The sequence below is a fragment of the Hyla sarda genome, chromosome 4, assembly GCF_029499605.1.
Source record: "Hyla sarda isolate aHylSar1 chromosome 4, aHylSar1.hap1, whole genome shotgun sequence".
Taxonomy (NCBI): Eukaryota; Metazoa; Chordata; class Amphibia; order Anura; family Hylidae; genus Hyla; species Hyla sarda.
Window position 1 is genome coordinate 192164067 of NC_079192.1, and position 12138 is coordinate 192176204.

At 44.0% G+C, this 12138-nt stretch overlaps 1 protein-coding gene across 1 annotated transcript in view; it reads right to left on the reverse strand.

Moving 5' to 3' along the window:
* The window catches only part of LOC130367428 (collagen alpha-1(VII) chain-like), a 522098-nt gene that overhangs the window by 140566 nt on the left and 369394 nt on the right, over positions 1-12138 (reverse strand). Inside the window, exon 87 of the mRNA XM_056569846.1 lies at positions 12068-12103. Coding sequence (XP_056425821.1) covers positions 12068-12103 — 36 coding nt within the window. The remainder of the gene's footprint in view (positions 1-12067; positions 12104-12138) is intronic.

Sequence of the window (12138 nt, forward strand, 5' to 3'; positions counted from 1 at the left end):
TTTCTTTACAAATTTCCATACCCTATCATATAAATCCGCGTAGGGTCTATTCCTAAATCTTTTGTACTTCAATCTACCTGATTCCAAAAATTCACATATATGTAAATATCCCCCTCCACTAGAGATGAGCGAATCGAAGCTAGTGAACCGAATTCGTTAAGAATTTCAGGAAATATTCTATTCTCAATTAATGCGAATATCGTCATGATTATATCACGCAAATCACTTTATTAAACTCAATTTACTGCGGTCCAGGCTCCAGGGCATCTAAAATGGCGGATCCACGTGTCAGTACATGGGGCAAGGAACTCTGGGAAGGCAAGGCGGAAAGGGAAGTTGGTGAGATGACCCTGGATAACATGCAGGATGCAGCCTATAAGCAGCCAGTCACCCCTGTGATGTCACAGCCCTATATATTCGGCAGCCATTGCGGCTCGTCATATCATTCATTACACTGCACAGAGATAGGACGGACATCGCTGTGTGTGTGTTACACAGAAAAGCTTGTTGCAGCAGCATTTCACCTCCTAGTAACCTCAGCCTTCTGTAGGACACAGAGCACAGCGTATTGGCACAGAGATTAATTCTTACTGCAGCGATTAACCCCTCAGTCACTGTGAACAGCATTGTATTACAGAGAGGGGCAGAGAGCTGTGTGTTGCCTCAACTGCAGAAATGTTTTCAGAGGAGGAAGAATTTTTTTTTAGAGCAAATCTGTTGTTCCACAACAACTGGTCTGTTGGTTATACTAGTCTGTAGATGGTATAATCCATACCCAGCAGTCCATTCCTAATAGTATTTGAGAGAGTATTTTTGAAATTTTGGCTTTAGTACACAGTGACTGTGTTCTCCAGCATTGTTGTGTACTGCTGCTGTGGGCAAATTTTTTTTTCTTTTAGCGTACTGTAGCGCATTTTTCTGCCCTCATAAGTGCATACCACATACCTACATCTAAGTGGTGTACTATTTTGTACCTGTTAATCTGTCAAGGGCCTACATACTGTGAAAGGACAGCCAAAAGTAATCACAGGCTGGTGTTTTACTCAAATAATTTTTGAAGCATACTGTAGCGCATTTTTCTGCCTTCATAAGTGCATACCACATACCTACATCTAAGTGGTGTACTATTTTGTACCTGTTAATCTGTCAAGGGCCTACATACTGTGAAAGGACAGCCAAAAGTAATCACTGGCCTTTTTTTTAATCCAATACGTTTATTGAGCATACTGTAGTGCATTTTTTCTGCCCTCATAAGTGCATATCACATACCTACACCTAAGTAGTGTACTATTTTGTACCTGTTAATCTGTCAAGGGCCTAGATACTGTGAAAGTCCAGGCAAAAGTACTCACCGGCTGGTGTTGTACTAAAATACGTTTTTTTAAGCTTACTGTACCACATTTCTCTGCCTCCAGGCACTGTCATTGTGCCGCCATATGGTCTCCTCATGTTGATGCTGCCACCTCCGGGCTCTTTAATTGTGCTGCACTATGGTCTCTTCATGCTGATGCTGCCACCTCTAGGCTCTTTAATTGTGCTGCTCTATGGTCTCCCTATGCTGATACTAGCACCTCCAGTCTCTCTCATTGTCCTGCCATGGATACTGCAAAACATAATTAAGGTGCTGGTCCCCAGTTTCAGAAATTTCTCTACATTAGGGTCACTTTCAGGACACTTGATGCTGCTGCTGCCACCTCCAGGCTGTCTCATTCAGCCACTATATGGTCTCCTCATGCTTCAGTCAACTCCAGGATGTGCAATTCAGCCACTATATGGTCTCCTCATGCTGCCAACACCTCCACGCTGTGTCATTCGGCCACTTTATGGTCTCCTCATGCTGCCAACACCTCCACGCTGTGTCATTCAGCCACTATATGGTCTCCTAATTCTGCCAACACCTCCTTGCTGTGATATTCAACCGCTATATGGTCTCCTCATACTGATGCCACCTCCAGGCTCTGTCATTGTGCCGCTCTGTGGCAGTGATTCTAAAAGCGATGCCTGTAATCTGCTTGTCATATTGAATAACAGTATTATTTCACTACCCCAGCACACTCCATATGCGTGTTAGAACATAACAAAGTGTTCTACACCCCTATTGAGGCTCTCTATAGGCCAGAAATAGCAATTTTTAATATAGATTCGCCGCGAATAAATTCGGAACGAAGCACATTTTTTCGGAAAATTCGCTAAATCGGCCGAATCGAATTTTTCAAAAGTTCGCTCATCTCTACCCCCCACATTCTTCCCAAAAATTCCCAAAAATTACTTCTCCCCTCCACCTAACCACTTCCTCCAATTTACGTGCAATGAAATATAGACAGAAATTTGGGAGATTCATGCCCCCTTCTTCCTCAGATAAGGTTAAAGTTTCATATTTTATTCTAGCTCTGTTTCGGCCTCATATACATTTATTAAAAATGCTTGATAATATTTTAAACCATTTTTGGGAGATCCATACTGCCACTGCTATATGGTAAAATAACACTTGGGGTAGAATAACCATTTTTATAATAACTATTCTATCAGCCATCGATTTCAGTAAATCCTTCCAAACACTAATTTTATCTTTGATTTTTTTTTAAGAAGGGGATTAAGATTCATCAAAATAAATGTATTTAATAAATAAATAAAAAATAAATAAATAAATAAAATAATAATAAATTAATTAGCTTGAGACAAAATTTTTACTCCCAAAATATTTATTGCTTCCCCTTTTTCCACTATTTTAACCTCCCTTTCTAGTTGATCCCCTATCTCACCCAAGGGAAGGAGGGAAGACTTCTTCCAATTTGTTTCGAACCCTGAAATACTACCAAATTCATCTACCAAGTCCATAATATTTTTCAATGAGGCCCTTTGGTCTGCTAAAAAAAGAATCGCGTCATCCGTGTACAACCTGATTTTATTGTCTACACTCCCGCTACCAAACCCCAGAATATATTCATTTCTTTTAATGGCTTTAGCTAGGGGATCGATATATATTGCAATGAGGAGGGGAGACGGGACAACCCTGCTTCCTTCCCCTACTCAATGCGAATGAATCTGTTAGTTCTCCATTTATTAATAACTTGGCCGTTAGATTACGATATAACAGTTTAACCCATTGTAGAAATTGTCCCACTAAACCCATAAACTCACATGTCCTCCAAAGGAATCCCCACTCCACCCTGTCGAAGGCTTTTTTAGCATCCAATGACAAGATGGAGTGGGGAGCCCCGGAGGCCCTATGCAAGCTCATGAATACCCTTTTGATATTATGAAACATTGATATTTTGGGTATAAACCCAGTCTGTTCCTGTCCAACCAAGTCACCTATCACCCTTACCAACCTGCCCAATAAAACCTTCGCCAAAATCTTCACATCTGCGTTAAGAAGTGATATCAGGCGATATGACTCCATTAACAAGGGATCCGTCCGTCCCCTTCTTTGGAATTAAAATTATGTTTGCCTCACTCATCGTGTCAGGCAAGTTACCACATTTAAAGGATTTATTATGAGTCCGAAGTAAGGATTTCATTATTGAATTCTTTATATAATTCAAAAGGAAGACCATTCTGTCCTGCTGCCGAGCCTCTACCAGTACTCGCCAAAGCGAGTTTGAGCTCTTCCAGGGTGATAGGTGAGTTGATTTCCATTTCTTGCCTATTATCAATCTTTGGTAAATTTAATTTCTCCAAAAATTTATCATATTCCAAATTCTCTTTCTCCCCCGTAGAACTATATAACTGTGAATAAAAATTAAGAAACTCCTGTTTTATAATATCCGGATCATTCACTATATCCCCTGCTGCCGCTTTGTTGACCCCTATTATTTTGTTCTCTTTCTGGACCTTAATTAAATTAGCAAGTGCTTAATTGGTCTTGCCATTGTCCAGAAATATTTTTTGCCCCTGAAAAAATTATTTTTGTTGACTTTTTCTATTAATAAATAATTTATATTCATCTTGCGCCCTGTTTAAGACATAACATTTTTCCTGTTTTGGATCTCTTATAAATTCTGTTTCCTTTTCATTAATCCTATCTTTTAACTGGTTTTCCGCCTTTCTAAATATTATTTTTCGTATAGCAATTTATTTAACCCCTTAAGGACCAAGGGCATACAGGTATGCCCTGACGTCCTGGTAATTAAGGACCAAGGGCGTACCTTTACCCCCGTGTGAATTCTGGTCCCCGGGGACTGGACCGGGATGCCTTCTGAAATCATTCAGGGGTGAAAGTTTGGATCCCCTGCTCTGCCCGCCCCTGGAAGCCTGGGCAGAGTGGATGAAGATGGCAGTGATGGCTGCGGAGGCCTTTGATGCGGGGGGGGGGGGGGGTAGGGCAGTGGCAGTTACCTGAGGATACGTGGGGACCGGGAACTGGTGACAGAAAGGAGGCACAGGCAAGTGGAGGCAGCAGCAGCATCAGAGGCAGCAGTGAAAATCGCTGTAAAGTTATCTTCACTGCTGCTTCTAGGAGTTTCAAAACTACAACTTCCAGCATGCCCAGACAGTCTTTGGTTGTCTGGGCATGCTGGAAGTTGTAGTTTTGCAACATCTGGAGGGCCACAGTATGGAGACCACTGTGCAGTGGTCTCCAGACTGTATCTTTCCAGATATTGCAAAAATCTCAGCATGCCCAGACAGTCCAGGCATGCTGGAAGTTGTAGTTCTGTAATATCTGGCCCTTCAGATGTTGCAGAACTACAACTCGCAGCATGCCTGGACAGTTTTGGCATGCTGGGAGTTATAGTTTTGCAACATCTGGAAGGGCACAGTTTGGAGACCACTATACAGTGGTGTCCAAACTGTAGCCCTCCATATGTTGCAATACTTCAACTTCAAGCATGCAGAGACTGTCCAGGCATGCTGGGAGTTGTAGTTCTGCAACATCTGGCCCTTCAGATGTTGCCAAACTACAACTCCCAGCATGCCTGGGCTGTCTGGGCATGCTTGGAGTCCAAGTTTTGCAACATCTTGAGGGCTACAATTTGGACACCACTACACAGTGGTCTCCAAACTGTTGTCCTCCAGTTGTTGCATATCTACAAATCCCAACATGCCCTTCGGCTGTCTGGGCATGCTGGGAGTTGTACTTTTGCAAGAACTGGAAGCACACTGGTTCGGAAACATTGTCCGTTTCCTAACTCAGTATTTTCCAAACCGTGTGCCTCCAGCTGTTGCAAAACTATAACTCCCAACAAGCACTGACAGACCATGCATGCTAGGAGTTGTAGATTTGCAACAGCTGGAGGCACACAGGTTGGGAAACACTGAGTTTAGTAACAAACTCTGTGGTTTGCAACCAGTGTGCCTCCAGCTCTTGCATAATTACAACCCCCAGCATGCACAGACAGCCAAAGGGCATGCTGGAAGTCATAGTATCATACCTCCAGCTGTTGTATAACTACAAGTCCCAGCATGCCCTTCGGCTGTCACTGAATGCTGAGAGACGCACTGGTTGTGAAACACTGAGAGTTTGTTGCCTAACTCAGTGTTTTGCAACCAGTGTGCCTCCATCTGTTGCATAACTACAACCCCCAGCATGCACAGACAGCCAAAGGGCATGCTGGGCGTTGTAGTTTTTCAACAGCTGGAGGCTTGCCCCCATGTGAATAAACATGCTGTTTACATAAATTTAGTTAATTTAGTTTTAGAGGGTTCACTTTCTTGACAATTTTTTTTACCGGATTTTATATCCCTATGAGGGTTTGGCACACTGTTTAAGTCCCCACATCTGAACATTGGACAATTAACTAACTCATTAGAAAATTTCAAAAGTTCCTTTAGTACTTCTAGTGAGATTGGGGGGGGGGGGGGGGGGGGGGGAGAGAGACATAAAGGAATGCCCAATTTTTTTAGTCATGCTCATTTGTATATATAGGTATACAAATCTACCCCTTATATCTATACATGATCTAATCACCTGCATATTGACACTCTCATGGATATATACTGGTACTCCAGCTGGGTAAGATGAAAATATTTCTTTTTCTGGGCCCTCTATGTGCTCTCTCTATTATGAATGAGGAAGAAAAGTTTTGCTGACCATAATTTTCACTAATCCACTTATAACAAAATGCTCTAGTATCATTTTCCTCCACACCCTCTGGGAATCCTATCAGCCATGTATTGTTTATTCTAGAGCAATCTTCTAGCTCCACACATTTATTTTTTCCATAACAACACTTCCTTATCCAGTTTACAAACATTCTCTTTCATTACTTTAACTTTAGACTCTACTTCAGGTAATACTCTCTCTGCTATTTTCACCCTTTCCCGGACTTTAGGCATATCATCCCTAAGGAACGAAATCTCTAATGCCAGCCCCCCCTACTTGTTGGTTTAGGTCCATAAGCGATTTATTGCAAGTTTTAATTTCTGAGAAAATTGTCTCTAATACATGCGGGTCTGTCTGCAGGTCCCCCCCTCCTCTCCCGGTTCTTCCTGCAGCACAGCATAATGTGTGCCCATACAACCTGCCCTTTCTTTATTAGTTGGGGAGTTTTTAGCACTTCTAGTTTTTAAGGCATTTGGAGATGGTTTTAGCATTTTTTCGATCCAAGCTGCCCCTTGTGAAGCCTTGGGGGATGTCGATTGTCTTTTGGGCGCCATTCAAGAGAATATAAAGGAGTCACAATAGAGAGTTACATTCAGGCGTTTAATGTTAGCCAGTTACCAGGCTTTCTCCTCCTTTCACTTAGTTCCTCCACCATATGCTTGTATTTTCTAACAGAGTATGTTGTGTATTTAAAAATGTGTGTTCCATGCAGGTAACCATATATAGCTCCAGCCATTTGCGGAATGAGGGTGCTATTGTAATGTATTTTGATTGAGTATTTCCTCTGAGATTTAAGGAAGCAAAGTACAGGACAATAAAAGCAGCTAAAAGCATCCCAGAAAGGCAATTACAGATAGAAATAACATAAGCATTGACGTAAAAAAAAAAAAAAAAATGTTTGAATTGATGTAAAAATCACAGTTGTAATTCCCTTGTTATACAGTAGTAAAATAGAAGTTTTTTTTCTGTGTTTTTCTGTGTTTCAACTTGTCCTCAGAACAGATGAGTACCGTATATACTCGAGTATAAGCCGAGTTTTTCAGCACGATTTTTCGTGCTGAAAACACCCCCCTCGGCTTATACTCGAGTGAACTCCCCCACCCGCAGTGGTCTTCAACCTGCGGACTTCCAGAGGTTTCAAAACTACAACTCCCAGCAAGCCAGGGCAGCCATCGGCTGTCCGGGCTTGCTGGGAGTTGTAGTTTTGAAACCTCCGGAGGTCCGCAGGTTGAAGACCACTGCGGCCTTCAACATCATCCAGCCCCCTCTCACCCCCTTTAGTTCTGAGTACTCACCTCCGCTCGGCGCTGGTCCGGTCCTGCAGGGCTGTCCGGTAAGGAGGTGGTCCGGTGAGGAGGTGGTCCGGGCTGCTATCTTCACCGGGGAGGCCTCTTCTAAGCGCTTCGGGCCCGGCCTCAGAATAGTCACGTTGCCTTGACAACGACGCAGATGCGTCGTTGTCAAGGCAACGGCTCTATTCCGGGCCGGAAGCGCGGAGAAGAGGCGCCCCCGGTGAAGATAGCAGCCCGGACCACCTCCTCACCGGACCACCTCCTTACCGGACAGCCCTGCAGGACCGGACCAGCGCCGAGCGGAGGTGAGTACTCAGAACTAAAGGGGGTGAGAGGGGGCTGGATGATGTTGAAGGCCGCAGTGGTCTTCAACCTGCGGACCTCCGGAGGTTTCAAAACTACAACTCCCAGCAAGCCCGGACAGCCGATGGCTGCCCGGGCTTGCTGGGAGTTGTAGTTTTGAAACCTCTGGAGGTCCGCATGTTGAAGGCCGCAGTGGTCTTCAACCTGCGGACCTCCGGAGGTTTCAAAACTACAACTCCCAGCAAGCCCGGACAGCCGATGGCTGCCCGGGCTTGCTGGGAGTTGTAGTTTTGAAACCTCTGGAGGTCCGCATGTTGAAGGCCGCAGTGGTCTTCAACCTGCGGACCTCCGGAGGTTTCAAAACTACAACTCCCAGCAAGCCCGGACAGCCGATGGCTGCCCGGGCTTGCTGGGAGTTGTAGTTTTGAAACCTCTGGAGGTCCGCATGTTGAAGGCCGCAGTGGTCTTCAACCTGCGGACCTCCGGAGGTTTCAAAACTACAACTCCCAGCAAGCCCGGACAGCCGATGGCTGCCCGGGCTTGCTGGGAGTTGTAGTTTTGAAACCTCTGGAGGTCCGCAGGTTGAAGACCACTGAGGGCGAATGATGAGAAGAGGATGATGAAGGGGGGGGGGGGGGGTGTGGGGATGATGAAGGGGGGGTGGGGATGATGAAGGGGGGGGTGTGGGATGATTACAAGGGGATGATGAAGGGGGGATGTGTGGGATGATAAGGGGATGTGTGGGATGATGACAAGGGGATGATGAAGGGGGGATGTGTGGGATGATGACAAGGGGATGATGAAGGGGGGATGTGTGGGATAAGGGGATGTATGGGATGATGACAAGGGGATGATGAAGGGGGGATGTGTGGGATAAGGGGATGTGTGGGATGATGACAAGGGGATGATGAAGGGGGGATGTGTGGGATGATGACAAGGGGATGATGAAGGGGGGATGATAAGGGGATGTGTGGGATGATGACAAGGGGATGATGAGGATGTTAATGACGGGTCTGGATGATGACAGGGGGGGATGAGGTATTTCCCACCCTAGGCTTATACTCGAGTCAATAACTTTTCCTGGAATTTTGGGTTGAAATTAGGGGTCTCGGCTTATACTCGGGTCGGCTTATACTCGAGTATATACGGTAAGTCTTTAACTTAGCCTACGTTATTACAATGCTCTTTTACATTCCCCCATGCAACTTGGAACTGCTTTTTAGAAAGTATTCATGTTTCTGTCTGCCCTCTTTTTTGTAGAAATCATTATCTGCAGCAAGTAGCCTTGGCAACTACATATGCCAGGCATTGACACTATGCGCAAAAGGCCCTTGTACAATAAATTTGTTTGAGGCCCCCTCCCATGTGTGGCACACATCATCACAAATACATGTTGCACACACATCAGGTGTACGCAACACATACGTCAGACAAATGACGCATATACAGTTTATTAGAACATCCATCATAGGAAACTCATCACACATTGGATACATACAAATCAGGCAAGCACAGCACACACATTGGGTAAACTGTGTAGATCAAGATAAGTGCAGCACACAAAACAAATAAGCACATCACACACACACTGGATATACACATCATACAAGTGTACCCCGCACACACTTCAGACAGGTGCCACACACACATCATTCATACACTATAGAATATATCCCCCCACTATACACTTTTTAGTAAAATACTTTAATCACCGCTGTAGATACCACATCCCAATGCTGACCAGCAGGTAAAATTCCACAGATACAGAGACAACCCCCCCCCCCCCCCCCCCCAATCCAACCAGAGTGGTACACTCTTCATGGCCCTTGTGCACTGGTCAGGGTCCTGCTACAAGCTATTTTCTCTAGGATAGTCAACCCCTCCCCTCTGGTCCTTGTGCAAATGTACAGGTTGCCCAGGCTATGTGTTTGCCAGTGACATATCCTGTGATGCCTCACATTGGGCCAGAAAACATTTATTAGTTTCATGGATCATTTTAAATTGTAGCCACAGAAGAGGAGACACAATATTAGTATGTTCACATAAAGGACAAAGATGGTCAGTTGGCAAAAGTCTCACATCATCTAAAACATTGTGTGTGTGAAATTCAGTGGCAACATTAGAAAACACAGGGCTAAATAGAGCTGTGGTTGTATTTCTGGATTATTGTTATGCAACATCCCAGGTACATTCTCCCAATATTTGATGAAAAAAAATAATAATAATTTGATAGCAGTGATAGCAGTGACATGAGACATAATGAGAAAATGGGCAGCAACATTTATAATATACCAGAAAAAATAATCCACTGCACATAGCTCACATACATGTCTCTAGGCCTTTGGCTAAGATCAAGTGTAGTATCTATTCTTATCAGGCAGTCCATTGGTAGGAATGGATGGCTACATGGAGGAGCAGGTGTACCGGGATGCTCCGGCACTGTCGCCCAGACCAGCTCAATGGCTTTCTTTTCTGTCTGACCACAGTGCTCTCTGCTGACACCTCTGTCCGTGTCAGGAACTGTCCAGAACAGGAGCAAATCACCATAGCAAACCTATCCTGCTCTGGACAGTTCCAGACACGGACAGAGGTGTCATCAGAGAGCACTGTGGTCAGACAGAAAAGAAATTAAAAAAGAAAAGAACTTCCTCTGGAGCATACAGCAGCTGATAAGTACTGGAAGGATTAAGATTTTTAAATAGAAGTAATTTACAAATCTGTTTAACTTTCTGGCACCAGTTGATAAAAAAAAAATGTTTTCCACCAGAATACCCCTTTAACAGGAAAGGTTAAAAGGATACTCCAGGAAAAAAACTTTTTTTTTATATATCAACTGGCTCCAGAAAGTTAAACAGATTTGTAAATTACTTCTATTAAAAAATCTTAATCCTTTCAGTACTTATGAGCTTCTGAAGTTAAGGTTGTTCTTTTCTGTCTAAATCCTCCCTGATGACACCTGTCTCGGGAAACCCCCAGTTTAGAAGCAAATCCCAATAGCAAACCTCTTCTAAACTGGGCGTTTCCCAAGACAGGTGTCATCAGAGAGGATTTAGACAGAAAAGAACAACCTTAACTTCAGAAGCTCATAAGTACTGAAAGGATTAAGATTTTTTAATAGAAGTAATTTACAAATCTGTTTAACTTTCTGCAGCCAGTTGATATATATTTTCCTGGAATACCCCTTTAAAGCTTGAAAGAAAGTAAAGGCAGAGGGGATATGATTGAACTTTTAATACACAAAGGGGACAAACACAATAAAGGAGGAGAGTATATTTAAAAGAAGAAAAACTACCACAAGAGGATTTAGCTTAAATTAGAGGAGCAAAGATTTAACCATTTTCCTCCCCAGGGCGTATGGGTATGTCCTGGCAAGGGGGGGGAGCAGCTACAAAGAGGGATTGTGATGTCATCCCACTAGGCCCCCAGCTGGAATCAACAGCCAGGGACTGCAGCTAATAGCCTGCAGTGGCTATTAACCCTTTAGATCATCCTGCAATCAAAGATAAACGTGGGACTTAAAGCCAGCAACTTAATGTTGCCGGTTGGTTGCAATGAGTGCTTAGGTCCACCGCGGGGAAATCGAGGTGTCCTGATCACCTTAACTGACGGTCAGAGGGTCCCTACCTTCCTCCATGCTGTTGGATCTTCGGTCTGTGGCTCCAGCCTGCTTTGGCAGCAATCCACCACTACGAGCAGACACACAGCGATCTGCAAGTCGCCGCACTCATGTGCAATGTACTCACAGACATCGTGGGCGTTCCCCCTACTACCTGAGCTAGGCCAAGAGTAGCCGAGATGTGCGCGTGTACACAGTGCATGTGTTGCTGGCTTTAGGTCCCACTTGTACCTGCCGCTATTAGCAGCCAGGTTCAACTGGAGGCACACTGTAGGGTCCATCATCGGTGGATCCGCAGCACAACATATGCTGCAGATCCGTTCCCTGTGAGCCCACCCGTAAAGCATATTTTACCTGTGCTTTCCAAGGAATCTTAAAAACGTGCATGGTTTTATTGGTTACTAAACCTTCAGAGTAGTAATAATGTAGTATTTGGGCTTTAACTCCTGTTACTGAGCTTTTGAGAGTCCCTCCAAAGTGCACAGCTTTTTCTCATTCTCTACATTTTTGGGGGTGAGACCAGAGCTGGGTTGTTTGCCAACAGTACTCACACCTGGACTTCCTTTCCTTCTTTGCAGGGAAGTGAGACACCTATTGGCCAAGACTTTAGTTTTTTTTTCTGTGATAAGGATTTATATTTGGTAAATTTAAACTATTTACAAAGTTATGACCAGTTGTGACAGTGACCATTTAATATGCTCAATCAGCCTATAAATCAAATGATTTAGCAAACTTGCTATGTCTGAAGAGGTCAAAATAAATGCTATTGAACATAAGTGAAAAATATATAAACAAACAAGCATGGCTACTTACTGCACTTCCAGGAAGCCCAGGTTCACCAGGTTCACCCTTTTATGAGAAAACAAACATACAATGTATCAGTA